The 21,649-nt window shown below is 35.5% G+C and overlaps 4 protein-coding genes across 6 annotated transcripts; 3 read left to right on the top strand and 1 right to left on the bottom strand.

Annotated features, from left to right (window-relative positions):
- Positions 1-2,158: 2,158 nt before the first annotated feature.
- On the top strand, positions 2,159-3,511 carry LOC141823767 (WRKY transcription factor 71-like). Its single transcript, XM_074711008.1, has 3 exons — positions 2,159-2,481; positions 2,934-3,083; positions 3,172-3,511. Exons 1-3 carry the CDS (start codon positions 2,228-2,230, stop codon positions 3,509-3,511), a joined length of 744 nt encoding a protein of 247 aa, XP_074567109.1. The 5' UTR covers positions 2,159-2,227.
- A 1,173-nt stretch (positions 3,512-4,684) lies between these two features.
- On the top strand, positions 4,685-7,274 carry LOC141825554 (uncharacterized). 2 transcript variants are annotated; one of them, XR_012601517.1, is made up of 2 exons: positions 4,685-4,752; positions 6,801-7,274. XR_012601517.1 is itself a non-coding variant. In XM_074712935.1 (2 exons), the coding sequence occupies exon 2, from the start codon at positions 6,073-6,075 to the stop codon at positions 6,382-6,384; it is 312 nt and encodes a 103-aa protein (XP_074569036.1). In that variant the 5' UTR covers positions 4,685-4,752; positions 6,071-6,072; the 3' UTR covers positions 6,385-6,537. The 2 variants fall into 2 exon arrangements, 1 of the variants encoding a protein (XP_074569036.1); XM_074712935.1 differs by lacking the exon at positions 6,801-7,274 and adding an exon at positions 6,071-6,537.
- A 2,300-nt stretch (positions 7,275-9,574) lies between these two features.
- LOC141823392 (uncharacterized) lies at positions 9,575-15,772 on the bottom strand. Of its 2 annotated transcripts, XM_074710672.1 has the most exons (9): positions 15,735-15,772; positions 15,613-15,701; positions 14,344-14,381; positions 12,765-12,839; positions 12,571-12,654; positions 12,199-12,233; positions 11,229-11,314; positions 10,436-10,501; positions 9,575-9,870 (listed from the first exon to the last, which is right to left on the bottom strand). In XM_074710672.1, the coding sequence occupies exons 2-9, from the start codon at positions 15,677-15,679 to the stop codon at positions 9,836-9,838; spliced, it is 486 nt and encodes a 161-aa protein (XP_074566773.1). In that variant the 5' UTR covers positions 15,680-15,701; positions 15,735-15,772; the 3' UTR covers positions 9,575-9,835. The 2 variants fall into 2 exon arrangements, with proteins under 2 accessions (XP_074566773.1, XP_074566772.1); XM_074710671.1 differs by having other exon boundaries at positions 15,613-15,765.
- A 1,536-nt stretch (positions 15,773-17,308) lies between these two features.
- Positions 17,309-20,822, top strand: LOC141824983 (uncharacterized). The gene is made up of 7 exons (XM_074712337.1): positions 17,309-17,604; positions 17,752-17,979; positions 18,749-18,822; positions 19,323-19,482; positions 19,572-19,691; positions 19,820-19,928; positions 20,448-20,822. The coding sequence occupies exons 1-7, from the start codon at positions 17,362-17,364 to the stop codon at positions 20,627-20,629; spliced, it is 1,116 nt and encodes a 371-aa protein (XP_074568438.1). The 5' UTR covers positions 17,309-17,361; the 3' UTR covers positions 20,630-20,822.
- Positions 20,823-21,649: the final 827 nt, after the last annotated feature.

Below are 21,649 nucleotides of genomic sequence, written 5' to 3'. Positions count from 1 at the left end.
TCCATCCCAATAGCCCGTTTTCTTAGCACCATTAGCTCGGGGTAAAAAAAAATTGGTGAATTCAAGTAGGTTTAAGATACAGATTGGTTTAAATTCAATTTTGATAGTTCGTTCATAGCATCCGCAACGCGCTGTTAATCGGCCGTTAATAGCAGACGTGGAGGAGTGAAGGAAGGATGTGGAAGAGTGAGGAAGGAGTGAGAGAGGAGTGAGGTATTGAACGCGTTCAGAGTTCTGAACGCGTTAATAGGTGGGCCCGTGCTTTTTATTTTTATTTTTTTAATGTTAACGCGTTGGCAGAGAGGAGATAGTGTGAGTGGTGGTCGACCACCATATGGTGATCGACCACGTGGTCGACCACCAAGGGTGTGGTCGACCACCATATGGTGATCGACCACTGGTCGACCACCACTGTCGACCACGTGGCAGTGGACCCTAGTAGACCCCTGTTAAAGGCGTTATAACGCCACGAGCGTTGCGGATGCTCTCATAAAATAACAATGTCACAAGGAATAGTGGAGGATGAGGAGACAGTATCAGTTCTTTTGATTCGCATTCAACATCCTTGTCTTTTAATTGTTTATCCTCTCCATTAAGCATGGATTCAAGAGCATGAGCAGCCTCGTTTCTTTGTTTGTTCTTATTATTTTAAGTCAAATGAAACAAAAAAAAAGAAAGAAAAAAAAGAAAAGAAAGCAACATTTAATTTTTGGTTTCCTTTCATTAGTCATCACTCCAAGATTTGACTTTGTAGCGTGATGATACATATATGTAGTTAGGCCTTAGACCTTATTGCTTTCATATCACTTTCCACTTGAAAATAACTGATCACCAGCTCGAAGTTTGTCTTTTCATCAAAGATTATTTTTAATTTTTATATATTTCTTTTGATCCTATAAATTTAAGCTTTTGTGTGCCGGCACAATTAATAATTTACCTCTATTGAATTAATACATAATTTATATATATAATTTAATATTTATGTTTTGTCAGATTAATCATGAAGTTGTATTCAAAAGTGAACCTCTAAAATATATATTTTATTCAAACTTTTGATATTTTTTAATTATTAAAATACTCTAATATTTTAGTTTGATTGTTAAAATGCCCTACGTAAAATTATAATGCTTATTTATGTTGAACTTTTGTATTGTTTATTTCATTCAAAACTTTTCATGGGAGAATTTTTTTTTCCTCCCTACATTTCTCTATTTTAATTAATGTTTATTTACAGTAAATTCAACATATATATATATATATATATATATATATATGAAAAATAAAACTAACAAAAACCAAATTAAATAGGATTCAAAGCAGCAAGCGGCAGCATCTCAATCTATTCATAGATTTTGTTGGCGACATGTCACAATCTGCCCCCGGGGACCACCCGGGCATCATGGAGCCGAAGAAAATCTAACGTCCCCGTCGTACGATCTCGAAAGGAATAGGAGAAATCTAGCGCCTGCGTCGTCCGATCGAGATCGGACGGCGAGTAGCGCCTGTCGGGCACCGCCCAAGACCCGCCTATTCTCGCACGTGCCGAAGTGTCGGTTCCCGACAGAGGACACTGAGCGCCGTTGCTGGTTCCCGCTCACGAACAAAATAATTAAAATAAAATCGAAGGAAATTTTCACTTTGCCCCAGAAACATTTTAAATTCTCTGTATCATTTAATAAATTACATTCCCCTCCCTGCCTACTTCTGAAAATATTTCGTTTACCCTCTCCATTGTTAAAAAGTGTCAATTTATTTGGATCAATAATATAATTATACAAGTTATTAGGAGGGATTTAACTAATTGACCTTATAGCTTTTGTCCTAAATGAGAAATAGTCTCATGATATTATTCTATGAAGTTAATGCCAAGAGATCAAAGCCAAAGTATTTTACAAGTGAAAATTTTCCTCTAAAACAAATAAATAAAACTTAAAATTTTCAATTCTACTCTTGTAAACTTGACTCTCTCTTAACTTAAGAGCTAAACAATATTCCCTTAAAATATATATATATATATATATGTACATGAGAAGACAAGAAAGTGTGTGGTGTGAGTGTTCAAAAGTCCTCCTTTAATTACTCTATCCATTAAATTGTACCATGAGATGATCTTAAAGAAGGAGCATGCACAACTAAAGCCACACTCTTAGACCTTTTACCTCTTTTCTCTCTTCCAAACCCTCATCCAAAGTCTTCAATTCTCACTGCCTTCAATTAATTCTTCGCCATGGCAGAAGAGATCATAAAGAAGGATCATGATCACTTCCCCTTTGGCTTCAATGGAGAGGCTTTTGATACGAATAGAAAGATCGAGATTGAAGATGGCATAGCAACGCAACATCAAATGATGCCCAATTCCTCGATGTCTTCCTCTACCACAGAGCCGATAGGCCACGAGGAGGAGAGGAAGGTGGCAAAAGGAGATGATGATGATGATGATGAAGAAGAAGAAGTTGGCCTTAAGCACAAGAACAAGAAAGTGTAGGTTTTTATCACTAGCCCTCCAGTTCAATAATTAGGACCTAATTATCTATCTTTTATCTCCTTGAACACTTAATTTTCTTATATTGTTTTACATGTTATTATTATATCCTTCTTTTAACTCGTTCTAATCATAATTATGAGAGAATTAAGCTAAAATTATTGGAAACTTTAATATTGAATTGAAGGGTTTAATTTGATTTCCCTTTCTCTCTCCTTGTTGCCCAACAAAATAAATCCATTTTGTAAGGTTTTATTTTTCACATATACATATATATAATACAAAAAAAACAAATATTATATATAGTTTTTATTTTCTTTTTTTATGGAGTGAGACTAAAATATACCTTTTTTAGTTTTGGTTTTAGTTTTAGGGTTTTAATTTCTCTCCTTGTTTATTATAATTGGATGGAAAAAAATCTTTATTATATAATTCTCAATTGATTGTATAGGACTAGTAACAAGTCAAAGAAACAAAGAGAGAAAAGGCAAAGAGAGCCGAGATTTGCGTTCATGACCAAAAGCGAAGTCGATCATCTTGAAGACGGCTATCGATGGAGGAAGTATGGCCAGAAGGCGGTCAAAAACAGCCCATTTCCAAGGTCATTCATCTCTCAACAACTCAATCGATTTAAATCAATTACATGCTATAAAATCTATTAATTTTGATAGATCTCTCCTATAATTCAGAAGCTATTTTCGATGCACTACTCCAAAATGCAACGTGAAGAAGAGAGTGGAGAGATCACACGAAGACCCAATGACCGTGGTCACCACCTACGAAGGGAAACACAACCATTATAGCACTTCAAACTTTCATGGTGGAAATTGCATCAACCTTTGGATGCCGCCGTCTTCGCTAACAAATATGCCAACAATGTTTCTCCACCACAAAGAAGTAGCATCTCCATTGAAACCGAATACATGTTTACATGTCGATGACCTACTTCCACCTCAGACGAATCGCCAAGTCCACGACTATGGTCTCTTGGAAGACATTGTGCCATCTTTGTTCAATCAACAATATTAACATATATGCATACTTATATAATTGTACTTTGGAGATATATAGATATATTTTCCACTAACAAATATTTGAACTTTCACCTTTGCTTTGTTAACTTGTTTTCGATATATATGTATATGGAAATGATCTTGAAGTATACTATCTCATTTTCATATAGTTGCAAATAAAATCAATAACAAAGTGCATTCCTATGCTATCATGTGGATGATGCTTCACTTAGAGCTAGGAAATGAATTCTCTTGAGTGCTGAAATGATATATGAATGCATACACTTTTGATGAAAATTTCCTCTATACATTCTTTAAATTTATCCACATATATTTCTAAAACGGTATGATATTGTCCATTTTGAGTCTCATACCTTCATGGTTTTATTTTTGGACTTTACCCAAAAGGCCTCATACCAATATAGATATCTCTATCTTATGATTTTTTCTATATATTTTCAATGTAAAACTTTGATTGTATCTCAACTTTCCTTTCAACCCATTGTTTCCACCCAATGAAACAACCTCTAAAAAAAAAGTGTTTTCTCTAGTTAAAATAAGAATAATTCAGTGCATGAAATTTAAGTTTCATTTCAATTTTGATGCATCTTCTAATTTATTCTAAAATTTAATAGTATTTTCAACATTCTTATTAACCAAAATAATAATAATAATAATAAAAGAAAAGATAAACAATAAAGACTCGATAATCTTTAGTATTCAATTATTTATAATATTTAAAATTCATGATATATTATTTGACGAAATTATTAAAATGATGTGATTACCCGATGACCCAATTAATTTAATGGGCCTTGTAGGCTTCTATATGGGCCTTATATGGGCCGCCGCCCTAATCCATACAAGGCGTTTCCGCTAGGAAATCGATCGATCGATGGATTCCTTTCGACGGCGGGAAGGCGGAGAGCTACCAGCCGTCGCCGACGGAAATGGCGGACGGCGGCGGCATTTTAGGAGTCGCCGCCCGGGCTTCGACTACGAGCGTGTTTTGTCAGGTTGGTCGCCCCGAAATTTGTGCTCTTATCCTGCTCTGCTCTCTCTCTCTCATAAACCCTAATTTAGCAGACTGCTGTTGATTCGACGTCCCTGAAATGCTCATCAGTCCGATAAAGACGAATCCTTGAGATTAAGCTACTGGGAGAAGTTATGGAGGATTAGGTAAAATTCTTTTCTTTGATCAGGTGTGTGGAAGATGACTTGTGGAACACCGTTCCATCGATGTCCATGATCATGGAGGTAAATGCTTAAGCTTAAGGTGCCTTTCCTTTTCAGTGAAGTCACTGGATCGGTTGATTCAATCGATTGAATTAGACAACCGTATGTTTGTTCACTTGAATCATCGTAGTTTAAAGAATCTAGTTCAATCAGATTGGATTTCTTTTCGTGTGTGTTTTTAATCTGTCATTCAATTTTACAAACATTTATGAGTCTTTACTCCACTTGTAACTCTCTAAGAAACTAAAGAAGACTTAGTTAGCAACGATAAAACAACATAAAATTCATTTAAATATAAATGAGAAACAACATAAGAGGATCTATATATAACTGACTCCACTCAATGGGATAAAGATTTGGTGGTTGTTTTTGTGTATTGAGCATGCAAAATCTTTTGATTCAATTGTCAAATCTTGAGTCCCGTTAACCTTGACCCTTTGTAAGTGAACGAACGACTAGATAGGAGTCTTTCACTTGGATTTTAGGCAAAGGGTTTCTTTATCTAAGTTTTTTGCCTCCTAGTGTAGCATTTCTAACACACAGGTAGATCCATTGAACCAAATAAGCTGGCAAGCCGGTGGTCCTCGATTCATATTCCACATCATTCATTGTCTCCTTCCTTGTCAACTTCCTCCCCATGCCTATTTGCTTGGCCATATGTGACCAGCTTTATACAGTGGTGAATTCATCAGTACTAGACATTGCATCTAGTTATTTAACCTTTGAAAAAAAAAAACCCTAAAAGACGCATAAGCCAAATTGGCATTGAACCACTGAATCAGTCAGTTCGATGAACAATGCTCTCAATTGGAGTTGTCATTGTCCTCCTCAAGCCCAACAGGGAAGAAAACAAAATATCACACTCAGTGAAGGTGAAGTTTGTAGATAGAACAATTCCTTCTGTCGTCTATCCTCGATTGATGCAGCCTCGGATGCTTCAATTGGTGATTTTAGTATTTAGCGAAAGGTTACACCTATGGTTATGTATTGTGAGTCAATCCTTGGATAGGGGGAAGAAGCACTATGCCTAGGAATCAACAACATGAAAACTTTGTGTTGGTGATTTGGAGCACAGTTCTTTTTGATTGCTGTGCTCTCAGCTCCCAATAACAATTCAATATGGTTTTCATTAGGATTATTCATAATTCTTATCTTATTTGGTAAAACTAAATAGTTTTAGTAGATTCTTTCTGTCTACATGAGAGATAATGGATGAGATTGAATATGAAAAATGTTCTTTTGAATTGGCCATTATATATAACCGTAGTAGCATAGGCACCTACTCTGCATTTTTTTGTGAACCTTCACTCACACCCAAACCACCTCCACCTATCTCCAGCCATGGACACGGAGTCGCCACCACACTCCTCCTCCATTGCTCGGTGCATGGCCTCGCCGTCATGGTTTCCGCGTGGCCGTTCGCGCTTCTACCACCACCTTCTCCCCCGTGATGAGAACGGCGAGGCTGTCATCGATTGGAGCCGCAGGTGGCGTGGCCTCCTCAAGAAGCTGCTAAGGGAGAGCAAGGGCATCCGGTGCTGCTGCAACCCCAAGCCACCCAGCTTCGGCTATGATGCCGATAGCTACTCCAAGAACTTTGATGACGGTCAAAGCAGCAGCATGGGTCACTCCAATGACATCTCCCATCTTTAAGTGTTTCCTCCTCCTTCTTCCTCCTCTTGTAATTAACTATCATATCCTCCTTGTTGGCATCATCATCTATTTATCTGATGAATCTACAAAAAAAAAATCCATAGGAAATGAATTTTATTAGACTTAAATTCAGTGGAGAAGTTTCATAAAATTTTAGGAGAAACTGGACATTATTATACATGTTATGGTTCTTTTTGTTAGAAACTAATAGTAGTTGGCCAACTAAATTAATTAGATTATGATCAGTCTGTCAAATACATTAATTGAGTTTGGATCTTGATTTGGGTACAAGTTGTTGTTTGATTGAGGTCATTTAGAGGTTTATGTAGTTCACCTGAGATTACGGTAGTTCAGCTGATTTCGAGCTCGTCTGATGCCGCAATGCAATGCACTTGAAGTGGAAATTGATTTTGTAGGTGCAATTTGTTCAGAGTTGGGAATGCTTTCTTGAGCACAAAGTTGGCTCGCACAAGGCAAAACAGCTCCAAGGATGATTGAAGCCAGTAGTAAGTTTTTGCAAGTGTTGCTAAGTCTCTCTGCTCTAAAAGAAAAATGGAAGAGAGGTCGATGGATTAGGTCAACAAAAAGTGGAAGAAAGGAATCAAGTTGAGCTTGTTATGCTTGGAAGCAATGTCTGCATTATCAAGTCTTGTTTCCTTTCATTTGCAAGCTTGCTTTGACCTGTACTTGATACCCAACCAAACCCTATAAGTTCTCGCCGATCATTTCCAACCAAAGCCAAGCCCCCATCATTCGAAACAAAACCTTTGTTTTTTGTTTTTGTTTTCGATACAAGGTGGAACTTCATTAGTCTCATAGAGCTTGATAGGTGGGTGTATCACAACCTTGTGGTAGTAATCGTGTCCAAGCAACACTATGTTTGCACGAAAGATTCTTGTGTGATTGTGTAGAAGAAATTTAGAACTGTCAAATGGATTAATCTATGATAGGATGGTTAACATCAAAAACTCATCATATAGCAGAGTGGAACAGGCCGGCTAATCGGGCTAAAAAATCTCTAATCCAATTTAAGGAGGATTGCGGGTTATGCAAACATGTCAACCCACGAGCTTATTAAAAAATAAAAATATAAAAAAATATTTAAAATTTTAAATTTGAATTACAGTTTAAATTGATTAAATTAAAATTTTTAAATTTAAATTATGATTTAAACGAATCAATCTTACTAAATTTTCTACTTTAATTTTAAATTTAAAAAAATAAATAATTTTTTTTAATCCATGAGCCAACTCAAGTTTATCACGGATCAATTTATGCGGATTGTAGGTCCAGATAAGTCGATGCATTTGAATCCATTTTAAAATAGATTGATAAAATTTTAATTCAATCTGTCTAAATTGTTTAGTGGGGCAAATTAATCCAATGGATTCAATCAAATTAATGACTACTAGAAGAATGCTTAAAATCCATATCTTATATCCGAAGGTGAGGCTTTGAGTATAAAACCATAGTTTTATGCCATGACAATTATGATTTTGGGAACATTAAGCACAACTCTATGTGCAAATTAAGTCATTTAACTGGTTGAAGTGTGCAAAATCGAATCGAAACAAATAATAATTACGCGTGGGAAATCATGTTTTGTTATCATTAAGCACACTCATCCTCCTCCCCTTCTAAAATTAGTTTATATGGTTTTTTTACAAAATATTCTCAAAAAATTATCAAAAATTCCCTTGAGTCAAGTTTAATTTGATGTTTTCCAATCATTAACACTTCACTTGAGTGATGTTGCAAATTTAAACTCCAACAAAATGATCCTTAAAATTAAAAAATATATATATATATACTCTAAAAAAGTGAAATAGAATTTGATCAACATCATTTGTTCTTGAACTATTTTGTCCCAAAATAAAAGTAAACAAATATTTTAAAGATTAATTTTTGACTACATATAAGTTGTATTTTAAACGGATCAAGATCATTTATCTCTAAAATTATTTTTTAAAAAATAAAATAAACATATAATAGATCTTATAATGTGGCAAAAGGTCATATACTAATCTTAGGTGTCCTATATAATTGGCTTCACAATTATCTATAGAGAAATAAATCAAGAAATTAAAATTGAAGGTAATTCTTTATGTGGAAACGGTTAATATCTATAAATGATAAATTTATCATATTCATCACTCCAACGGTTTTAGGTTATAGTAGATCTTATGGACAACTATTTATGAGAAAGCTCTTCCTAGTTGTAATGGTAAAGTGAGGGCCCCAGTTGCATGCCACTTGCAATTGGTCCATATATATACATCTATAACTATGCAACCTATTACGTTGGTGTGAGACACAGCATCTATCTCCCTCTATATATACTCCATCCACAACTGTCACTGTTTTGGTTTGACGACATACCTCACTTTTGACCAACTTTTGTCAGTTTCCGTTTATCAACCGATGGATTGATGCATGATCCGTTTCATCCTCTATTTCCCTTCCTTTCTATTCCTTCGGCAACTCTAGTTAATTTGGCAATCCCTCCCAACTACTGCAGCAAACAATGGCAAATTAAAACTTGAGCACAACCACTGCACCATTGCACACAAAAAAGAAGCTATCTAGAAGAGAAGCATGAGGTCCTCCGTCATCACCTTCTTTCGAGCATTCTATCTCTTTCAAATGTAATTTTCATACATTAGGGATTAACTGAGACTAAGATTGAAATGTATAGGAACGTAGACGATGTGCTGCCTTCAAGTATAAGAAAAACTTATTTAACGAGCTTGGTTTATACCATTGCTCATCAGAAAGCATCATGAACACACCCTTAAACTCGGATAGTTAAAGCAATGAATATGCTCGAAGCTGAGAACAATCAACAAAGAATCCAACAGTCGTATGAAAAGCACATCTTGAGAAGGGATCAAACCATTTCTAAATTACTAAAAGCAGATCATGATATTTTAAATCTGAAACTGAACTTCGAGTAAATACATAGGATCGACTAGGAAGAACAAAGTTACTAGCACTACATCGTGTTGTACCTGTAGAGAAGAACAAGAAGTCAAGATGGAAACCTTTGGTGCGGTGGTGAATAGGGATCATTGCAGGGGCCAATCGCGGCCGCGGCCATGGTGGTGCATTTGCCAGAGAGGATTTCGGCCATTGGAGTCAAACTGTAGAATGAGAGCGATCCAAATCTAAATGGTACCCTTATGTTTTGAGATATTCCAATCACACCTCTTATTTTGGGCACCAAATTACTCTTCATTGTTTTACCATAAACACGTTGAACAGACACTGTTTAATATGACGTTTAGTGCTCTTGTTTACTAGAACCAAATGTTTGGCAATTACTGAGTTGAAATTTCAATATGATTAAACAGCAGATCGAATGACTGCTAATGCAACAATGTGCGATTTGGGGGTTGTAGTTTCCTGGAAAATACCAGCAGAGCAGCCGGAAAGTGCAGTCTGAGTATTATTATCACTTGCGAGCTTCGGTCCTCTTCTGTTCTTTAGCTGCAAGTAAAAGAGGTAGATCCGATTAAGTGCATTGGAAAGAAATCAGTATGGAAAAGCTTGGAACATTGAAAAGGGCTGTTGTCATTTATCATTTTATTCTAGCATTTGAATGAGCAATTTGAGGTGAAATGAACGAGCCAAGGAATGGTCCATTTAACAACTGAGCCTACACAATCCTTCATGGAGTTGGATGGAAATACAACTTGACGAACATGATGGTCCGAACCAGCTAGATGGATTGAAAAGAATTAGTCAGATTGGATGGTTAGATAAGCCAAACGATCGAGCAGGTCAAATTGCTTGAGTGAATCAACTACCTGGACCAAACAAAGGAATACATCAATCGTTCTACTATCATTCCCACTCCATTCTCTCTTGTGAAAGATAGCATAAAAGTAATATCTGGGTTGAATGGGATAGATGGCTCTGACAAAACCAACTGATGATTTGAAGATTGTGGAAAATCCAGGTACAATATAATTTGGGATGTAGGATGTATATCTTAAGCAATCATATCGACAGAACATTTAGTTAAAGTATAATTGCATGTGAAATTACATACCAGTTTTTTCCTCCTCTCTTTTCTTTGCAGCTTCAGCTCTTTGTTGTCGTACCAATGCAAGACGCTCTGTGAAACAAAAAAAATTTGATTGAGACAGCTTTAGAAATTAAAATCAAGGGAAGAACTGCTTCTATGCAGTACAACGGATTTTAGTTTGACGTTCAGCATAGAGAATGATACTTTTAGAAAAGACTCAATCGGCGCAAAGTTAAATATATTTTTTGCACTGATCCTTGTAGTACCAAACCAGTACCATTGCCATCAGATGGCACGATATTTTCACTAGGAATAAAATCTTATGTTGCCCTTGAATATGCAGTCTCATGCCCAAGTTCAAGTACACTGATGATACCAAAAATAAAATGAAAAGAGTCTGAGCCAAAAAAAAGCATACAAAAGATAGATTTTCCTTTGTGAGCTTCGAGTCAAACAAAGTTTCAAGAATGAGCTGTGAAACAGTAAGTGTTCCATTTAAAAGTCAAATATTACAATACTGAGGGAACAGCAAAACTTTTGAGCTTTTATGTATTAGAACTACACACGGATTGTGTAGTTCAATAAACAAAAGGCAAATCATGAGTACCAATAACAGATTGTATGGTTCAATAGAAACTGAAAAATATTGTACGTACTATACTAGTCTGTCACATCTTATTAAATGGTTGTTTTGGAAACATGAAGGAGCCTAGGAGGCTTTCAAAAGTGGACTGCTAAAACATAAAGCTTATAAAAGAATCACTTAAACAAACAAGAGCTGGAGAAAGGAAAAAGCAGATGGATATTTCGATTTTACCCAAATCTTTCCTAGCTTGTTCAGTTTTCCCTTGTTCCTGCAACCTCATGTATCGCTCATGAGCTTTTTGTTTCTCTATCTCTTCCCTATGGAAAAAAATAACAATAATTTGTCTCCTGCCTCTGAAGATTAACATTATGTGAAAAAGACTACTTGGAATTTGATGTTATTCTTCAAGCATCAATGTGAACCTAAAAGGTTCAACTTACATCTTATTATATTATACAGCATGGCATGGAGCTGATATGTCTTATAGAGACTGGAAAACTACAGCAAACTGAACCAACATGACAAGACAAGACGCAGGAGGTTACAAATGGACGGAAGATTTGCAATATAGATACAAACTACAAGTTCACGGTAGCGTAAAATTAAAATGGACGGAAGACGATGCAGCTGATGTGATAAGTAAATGAAGCAAAGTGGATAATGGCCCAAATGAAACACATCATGCTGAAATGTCCATACCTAGCGCTATTTTATGCTAGTCAAAACCCAGGTCAGCCAAAACAAAAAACCATCATTAATGTGCAAGACAAAACTTGGAAAAGTACATAGGACGTGGCGACAGATGCTAATCAGAAATTGATGTACAAAATTCATAACCATTTTCTTTTTTCATTTACCTCACTGCATCAACAACATCCATCATAAATCTGCCTACTGCACCTTTGATTCAGGCTAATAAGACAGTGCAGGTGGGTACTCTGATTAACGGCATAGCACTACTCTTAATTTTCCAGCAATTACAAGCTATTGAAGACCTTTCCCCTCATTTATTTAATTAGTTCAGATAAGATGCTACAAATTGATATGTTACAATTTGTATTCTGTTAGTATTAAAAGCCATATTGATAACAAATGAGATGGTTGAAGCAATAAGAAATACAAAACATAAGCTTAATTGAACTAGTGTGAAGAAAATTTAGCAGAGGCCATGACAAGAATCAAAAAGCTATATTTAGCATACCTTTCACGTCGAGAGAGTTCAGGGGTGTTCTCCACCTGCATTGAATTTTCAAGAGAGATAAATAAATATTACAGAACTGATTGGCAAGTGCCATGAAAACATGAGAATACTGTTAATCATAAACTAACCAATATAGATATAAAAATCCTATACTTTGGAGAAGCTATATGTATAAGGCTACCAGTACTAAATGGTCATAAAAAAACAAAAAATTGCACAGAGAAATATAACTAATAGGTGAAAAGGAATTTTTGAATATATAGAAGGGCGAACATGAAAAGTTTGCATGTTTCACTCAGCAGTAAAAATTATACAATTTACAAAAAGAGAGAGAGAGAGAGAGAACTTTCTCAGTTCAAAGTTCTCACTTACATCAGCTGCTCTAGCTTTCACATTCTTAGGTTTTATCAGGTTTGGATTTTGAATCTCACTAATGTCAAGAATGCCCTTCTTTTTCTGCAAAAGATATAACGGTAGTGATAAGAGATGCAAAAATATGACAAAGCACATAATGGGTACCTAAGGAACGACAAATGATATATATGCAAAGAAACAGGATTTGTAACCTCAGTCCCATCTACAGAGTCATCACTTTCCTCCTCAGATTCATCCTCTTCATTATCTTCAACTTCCTCTTGGACCTAGGAAAGTTACAATGATATTTCTAGTCCTTACATCAAAGGGGGAAAAATCCTACAAATAGGATAACAGTAAGAACCTAAAAGTCCCAGAAAATAGAAAATTGGGCATCAACTATGTACATAAATTGATGAAACAAGATTTGGGAGAAATGTCTAGAAAATTCGGTGGTTGATAAAATGTTAAAAAACAATAAAAGTTGACTATATACCCCACCATTCACAATTTTCTGACAATTCAAACCTAACTGAATCGATCAGAATTGTATGGCAGAAATTTAAGTGCACCAGACATTCTTTTACTTACTGACAAGATACCTTCATCATAGCCTAATGCATTAGAAATCAATTAGTAAAATAATCAACTAAAAAACAAATTTCAACAAAAATTTGCATTTCCACCATGTATAGCATGTAAAGGATAGTTAACAAAGATCATTAAGTCCAACTTGAAATAAATTAGAGTGCAGTTATATCAAATATGAATCTAGAATCATTGTATTTTTCCTTTTTTTCCAAACTGATTTTCATTTTTTTGGTTTTTTTTTAAGGTGTTCAATTCATCCAAAGAGAGATTTTTATTAGGTGCTTCTTATCTTTATATGAGACAGCTGCAGCTATAAAATTACTTTCTTTAGAGCCTTTTGTTTAAACACATTCTCACCATCCTTGGTACACCCAATTCTTTCCCTCGATAATTCTAGCACCACTCCCACAGTTAAGAAGCTGATTTTACACCAAATTAAACATAAATACAGTCCAGAATTTTTAATCTGGATTCATAGCAGGAAATTTTATGACTTCTTCGGGTTCATGATATAGCCAGTGTAGCTCTCGGGGAAGGAATCGGTGAGAAACAAACTAATGTTGACTAGTTCTCCATTAACAGATATGAAAAACCAACAAAAAGTGAATCAAAAGGATAAAAGACATCAATCTGCAGTTCCTCAATCAATTAAGCAAGTTAGAGAAGAAATAAGAAAATAAAATAAGGGAGAAGAAATATTAATAATATAATAAACTATCAACTGCTTGACCTGCAGTGAAAGATAAACATGTTTCATTATATCAGCCACATAATTCCAAAGCATCCTCTTTTTTGTTACTGTTCTCTTCTAACCCTTCTCCAACTAGAATCAAGGGGCTTACAAACACAAGAACTGAATAGAAAAGCCCTGTGTGACTGGAAAAGCTGAATTGATTGATGCATATTTTTATTACTCATTACGTGTTGAATAATTTTATACATACTCATAAAATCTGTTGAGCAACCAAGAAGTAAAGAGTGTCTATTCAGAGTTATTGAAATAAACTACATTCTAGTAAAATTGATGTAAAAAGAAAAAACAATCAGCAAATAACATTCAAATAATTGTGTAGGGACAAAAGATGAGTATTATTATATGAGCAATGCAAAAGGAGACCAATTAAATAATTTCTACATCCAATCTTTCCATAGAAAATAGAAGGCATTATCCTCATTTAACAAGCTTAAATAACAGCCAACCTGTTTAAAGGTGCGAGGGCGAGCTGAAGAACCAGAAGCTGCAATTTCATTGAATGGTTAAAACATGTCAGACGGAGGAGCTTGGGGCATATATTAAAAACAAAAATATCCAATCAAAGTCTTCTACTATATGTAAGGTACCCTTTTCCCAGCTATTTGATCCTTATAACAACTAAATATTGCTGATCTCAGGCACACAGGAAAAGAACCCCATTGACAACCTAAAGACATCCCGACTAAAAATAATTATTTAAGAGCAACATATAAAAAGAAAGCATCTTAATTTCATACTACAAATCTCTTCAAACTCCAGTTTAAGGCATTTCATACAAGTATTGGTGAAGAATATCAAGAAAGCAAAAGATAAATAGAAAAGCTAAGTGAAGTTGCAGAACCACTTGAACAGCATATAATATCTGGTGATTTAGCCCATTGTATAATAATTTGAATCGGAAAGAAAGTGATGTATGAGATGTCCTAAAACCACATTTGCTCAGGAAGAAGGCACTCCAGAAAACATATCATGTGTTGTGACAGCCAAAAATACCCAGACTGAAGATCCTACAGATCTATGTATATCCCTAGCAGTATTTCAGGAAAACTTTAATGTGAAAAAAGAAAAACAAATTATCTGCAGAAAACCATGTCCTATCCATTTCTTCACAATCCTTCACTTCTAGTCTGTGGTACTCAAACAGAATTAATTTAGAATATACATAAAGTGAAACAAAGATGTCGTTGGCACTACCAAAAAAATTGTTAGAGCAAAGGACAGCTATCCGGTTGGCAACTAGATTGGATATGAAGAAGTTATCAAATCAATTTACTATCAGAACACATGTACTCTTGATTAGTTTCCATAACAGTTTCCAGATTCTGCGGACATATATATCTAACATGAATATTCATTAGTTACTTCAGAACAATTCTGCGAGAAACAGAACAAGTGGAGTGAAAACTAAAGTTTAACCAAACATTCTCATCCATCACTCAACCACGATAAAAAAAAACAATTCAGTCAGGTGCTAAATTGCCAATCTAACTTCCCGGATACTACGTTGACCTAAACTAATTAGGGTAACATCAAAGCAACATATGTGATTTACAGACTACATGGCCTCACTAGGCCGCGCCACTATCGGATCGAGCAATTGTTCATATGCAGGCGGGAAACAGTGCATCGAGGAATTTGCACAGAAACCAAGTAAATATTGTCAATATCCGAACATAAACGAGCAAAAAAACGTAGGCGGGACTAGAGAGCATCACCTATCTCTTCAGGGGTGGAAAAGTTTCTGCGGCCGGTGGGCTTGGCCTTGAACCTGCCCCTCCCCATGATCGACTGTCAAGATCGGGATCGAAGATATCAAGGAGGAAATAGTTCGGCTGATGATAGGAACCCGCTGAGGATGATCACTGCGAGGAATCGGCCTCCAATAATCAAGAGGTTACATAACATCTCTCCTTAAATAGGCACGTAAAGTATCTTTTTCAAGCATTAGAAAAAAAATCTAATAACTTGAAAATTAAATATAAATTTATTTAAAAATAAATAAAGATAAATTTTATTAAAAAATATTATTTAAATGATTTATTTGAGTAAATTAATCAAAGAATCGTATTCTAAAGTGATCTCACGATTACTTCTTCCCTTATCGAAACCCTAGAAGTCGCTTTCCTCGTAACATGCATGGCACGAATTAATCCATCAAAAATTTATCATATGATGAGATAGGTCAAATCGATTGATCATATTTATGGATTGAAAAATCTCTAATTCAACTTAATCTAAAATAGATCATGAGTTAGACGAGTCACAGATTAGTTGCGGGTTAGATGAGTTGACACACGAACATATTAAAAAATAAAAAATATATATAATATTAAAATTTTAAATTTGAATTACAAATTAAGTGGATAAGCCCACAAATTCATTAATTTTTCTATTTTAATTTTAAATTTTAAAAGATTTTTTTCAAACGGTAGATCAATCAAAACTCATAAGTTAGTTTTAAATTTTTTAACATGTGTGTCAATTCAAATTCATCATAGAGCCGACCTGTTTAGGTCACAAGTCCAAAGGTCACAAGTCCAAACGGATCAGTCTGTCTAGATCTAATCTTAAATTGGTAGATAGATTTTCAATTCAATTTGTTAAAATTATTTGATGAGACAAATTAATCCAATAAATCTAATCTAAATGGATGGTTTTATTAAAAACACGTCGTCTTCCCCATCGATAGGGAATTTGAATGATTCACTATTTTCATTTTGTTCTCTGAGGGGCAAAATGAAAATTCCCAACTAGTTGCCGCAAAGGTCCATGTAGTTTGAAATACTCTTGTTAACTACTATTAGATAAATATAAAGTATAATTTATACATATTATTAAAATTAAAATATAATTTCTTTAAGTATTTTATCAATATCATATTGTATTTTTAATTTTAATTTTTTTACTTCAACACTGTTGTAGCATTGTTATATCAAAATCTAAACACGAAGTATTTTTATATTAATTTAGTAAAATTATTAAAATTTAATTAAAATCGTCCATATTGTAATAAGGTATTTCTAATAAAAATATATATAATGTGCGTTTTAACTTTAAAAAAGTGCTATTTTATAATCTTAATAATTAAGGTACATTTTAATTTTCATGGTTGACTAAAAGTGATAAAAACTCCTAAAAATTTTAAAAATAAATATGTCCATTTATATTGTCTATTATTAGTGTATTTTCTAGTATTTTGGATAATGAGGCAAACTTAAGGGGGCAAAATGAAAGAAAAATTCGCATCGGTTCGAGCTTTTTTTAAAATGCCGATCCGATCTGGTCCATTTCCAACCCAACGGACCGAACCGGAAGCGTGCGTGGACGAGAAGCTCACACATCGCCGTCCGATTCCTCCACGCCGCCCCGCTCACTCCACAAATACGCTGCACTCTTCCCTCCCAAGTCCCAACCTTCGCCGGCCTCTGTCGCCCCCGCCGCCGCCGCGATCCGCTGTCGGCCTAATGGGAATACCCACCATGTGGCGGCTAGGAGGCCGCCGGATCGTCGCCGCCGGGAGGCTACCGCTGGGCCTCCGCCTCGCCTCCACTTCGGCCGCCGCGACCTCGTGCCGGGCCGTCCTGTTACCTCGGTTCGGGGGGCCCGAGGTTCTCGAGGTGCGCTCGGACGTCGCCGTCCCCGATCTGAAGCCGCGGGAGGTCCTCGTCCGCGCCCGCGCCGTCTCCATCAACCCCTTGGATTTGCGGGTGAGTCCTTGAATCTCTCACCTTCCCGATCAGGGAATACATTTTCGTCAGAGCGAAACCGAATTGTTTCCCCGAATGTGAGCTCAGGAGTGGTTCGATTTCAACTGAATAGTTTGCGTGGGATTTCATAATTCGTATAATTGCCAGATGCGATGTGGTTATGGTCGTTGTATTTTTGAACCACTGTTGCCGATAATCCTTGGTCGGGATATTAGCGGTGAAGTTGCAGCGGTAGGAGCTTATGTTTCTTCACTAGCTGTTGGTCAAGAAGTGTTTGGGGCACTGCGCCCAACGGCTGTGAGAGGTACTTATGCGGATTACGCCATTCTCTCAGAAGACGAGCTGACAGTCAAACCAGCTTCGATAACTCATGTGGTATGTAAACATGGTTTGGATAGTTCATACTCCATGATTTATTTTCTATGATCTTGATCACCTGCCTGTTTCTGGTTGAATAAGATCTTGAATCTTTTGATGAACTATTCTGAAACTTTCATCAACATTTATAGAGTCAGTAATTGTAAAGAACTTCTATCGTATTTTCATCTTATCATTACTAGAAAAAGATCGTGTCAACAACAATTAACCAATATACATGTTTTTTTGGCTATCATCTTTACTTTTCTAGCACCAGAGCAATCTAGTTTCTCTATCTCTTTTTATGATGAGTCATCCTTGGTTTATGATCTTGATCTTGTAGGAAAACTCTCTCATTTGAATTAACTTTTGTTTGTTTATTGTTTCTCTATGCTCACTGGTTGGAATAATTAATGATTTTATACTCAAAGAATGTTCTTTTTCCTGACATTTGCTAAGCTTTAATCTTGTGTTGCAGTATATACAATCTACTTTGTTTTTATTCATTAGCATATTAAGGTTCCATGTTAGGTTTTATATAGTCTGAGACCAGTGTATCTTCTCTTTGTTAAGTTTATATATAAAGCTCCCCAGCGAAGTAGCATGGGCACTTGTGTTTTTTGCCAGTTTGAGTAGGTGAATTTTCTTTATGGATTTCTTAGCATGCTTATCAGTAATGTGATCTTTGTCAAAACTAATTCAAGATTTTTATTCCAAGTCAGATGTGAATAACTTGGAATTTAATAGAGTCGTTGATTCATTCTTTGAGGCCTTTGTGATTGTACAGGAAGCTAGTGCTATTCCATTTGCTGCCTTGACAGCATGGCGTGCCTTGAAAAGTACAGCTCGAATAACTGATGGGTATGTCCAGTTTCATTCTTCTGAGCTTTTCAGAAGCAAATGTCAATTTTATAATGCCCTTTTGGCATGTTAAAAGGATTACTATTTACATTAATAGAATGGCAATTTTCTTTACCTGACCTGTTTTGCAGTATTAGTTTTAATACTTTTATGTTGTTTGTCCTTTCTAACAATTTGTGTTCGTATAAATTTATTTCTTTTAATGCATGGAAAGATCTGGCAATGTATCAGAAATGTGAGGATAATAGTTTGGCAAAGAAACGTGACAGTATAAATGGTCCATTTCATTTGAATCCAATTATGATTGCTTCAGAAATTCTTTCTACCCTTGTTCTCTTCTAACTGAACTTGTGGCATGGCATGTGTTTTCTGCACAATGTGCTTTCAAGATCAACAAACTTTTAAATTGCTAAATGCTCTTCAAATGATATGCCTTTTTAATAGGAATCCACAGTTTGTTTATTATCTTCTTCTTTTTTTTCATTTTATCCTCTCATTAGACAAAGAGTGTTAGTGATTGGCGGGGGAGGAGCAGTTGGTCTAGCTGCAATTCAGATTGCAGTAGCTGCCGGCTGCAGTGTATCTACTTCATGTGGAAGCCATAGTATTGATCGAGTGTTATCAGTTGGTGCTGAACAGGCCATTGATTATACTGCTGAGGTAAGGGTACTCTTTATATTCATATGCATTTACCATCACTATGTTCCTATCCAATACTCATGAGATATCATGCCGCGATGCATTTGCAGGACATAGAGAATGCAATTAAAGGACAATTTGATGTTGTTCTCGATACCATAGGCGCACCTGAAACTGAGAAGACTGGCATCAATCTTTTGAGGAAAGGTGGACATTATATGACACTGCAGGTTGACATCGGAGAAATATTTTATTTGAATCGTTATCATTTTTAACTCCTTTAGACAACCCTTTTTCCTGTTGCTCTTGCCTTTATGCGGTCATTTGTATTGAAACTCATCTCTTTGTACTATTATAGGGTGAAGCAGCTTCCTTGGCAGATCGGTATGGATTACCGATTGGTTTGCCTGCTGCAACAGCTATTTTGCTAAAGAAGCAACTCCAATACAGATTTTCTCATGGAATAGGTACAAAGGCATTCTTCTTTTTCTCATCTAGACACATTTTATTACTAAACCAATGCCTGAAAGGAAAAGGATCACATTTTTATATAGGTTAATTTTGATGCTATATTCATGTTAAGTGTATTTATCATTGTATTTCTTGTTTGAGATATTATTAAAGGGGTTGCTATATGATCATTAATTCTTCAATGGTCTTGATAACACTTTTTTTTACACAAATAAACAAAGTAATTATACTGCAGACTGGGCGCAACCAACTCCTCTTGCATCAGAAAAGAGCTCCAAACATTATACATTGAATTGAATCCATTAGAAGATAGCTCCAAACATTATACTTCTATCAGCTGGCAACTTTTAGATGATTTTAGTTACTTTTATCACACTGTTCCCCACTTAATGGAATCTCAAGATAAAGTTCTCTCTTTTATCAATTATTACTGCTGTTCCTTTCATGCATGTGTTTGAAATTTAGGACTGTTTTATTTAGGTAACTGAATAACACAATCTAATCATGTTAATCAGATTACTGGTGGACGTACATGAGGCCGGACGCCGAAGGTTTACATGAGATTCGCCGACTGTCAACGGCCGGGATGCTGAAAATTCCAGTAGATAAGGTATTTCCCATTGCAGAAGTGCAAAAGGCCCATGAGGTGAAGCAGAAGAGAAGTGTACCAGGGAAGGTGGTTTTAGAAGTTGTCTGAACAACCCCAGTCACATCTCCCTCAGACCAATGCTGGAGCTCATTTTTTCCTTTTTTTTTTCCTCCCCTTTTCATAAAAAATTGCATTCGCAAAGGGTTCTGCTAACTAAATGTACAAAAATAGTGTGTCCTAAATTTTGGTTTTGGATGTATCAGCAGTCTTTTTTTTCTTCTTTGTCGTTGGTTAATTCCGTATTGTTTGCTGCCAGTGAGTATAAATTTGATTATAAAAATCATATTGTTGGTTTTTAAGTTATTTCTGTATTTGTATATAAATGCATTTCTCTTTAAGTTTGGCTATAATATGTTGAATTCTTGCTCTTGTATTATCAAATTGGGAAGAGATATTCATGTCTGTTCAAGTTTTGTATATTTCTTTTCCTAAGTCTCTTGGTAGTTTCCTAAAAATCTTTCATCTAACTCAGGGTTATAGTGCTTATTTGAAACTGTAGTGAGTATTAAGAAGTCATTACATAAAGACTTAATCCAATTCCAACAAATTTGTTACTGGAAAGTTTTTGGTCATCATTGTCTCTTAACTTAAAAAGATGTTTACGCTGTTATAGATTTAAGTGAAGCACACTTATATTATATACAATTAGGAACTTACAAATTAAGAACGTGTAAAGAAATTATAAACTAAGAACTATAAAGGAAATTACAAACTAAAATTTGGAAATTATAAATTGATGCCTTGCAAATGGCAGAAAGGAAATTATAGGAAATACAAACTTATAGAGACTTGAGCTATACACTTCACACTTGTTCTGGATTTGGATGATCCTTACACTTCTCTAAATTGATGCCTTGCAAATGGCAGAAAGGAAATTATAGGAAATACAAACTTATAGAGACCTGAGCTACACACTTCACACTTGTTTTGGATCTGGATGATCCTTACACTTCTCTACTGGGGGTAAGGAAATTGTTAGCTCTGGATGTGAAACTTCTTCATTCTGATTATCAATTTTGGAAGTGGAGTCTGAGTGCCCACTGAAGAAACAATGGGAAAAGAAGGTGA

The sequence above is a fragment of the Curcuma longa genome, chromosome 3 (genome assembly GCF_044706935.1).
Source record: "Curcuma longa cultivar G26 ecotype Majalengka, Jawa Barat chromosome 3, ITB_CL_G26_1.1, whole genome shotgun sequence".
NCBI classification, from domain to species: domain Eukaryota; kingdom Viridiplantae; phylum Streptophyta; class Magnoliopsida; order Zingiberales; family Zingiberaceae; genus Curcuma; species Curcuma longa.
This window is presented reverse-complemented; position numbering and strand designations above follow the sequence as displayed.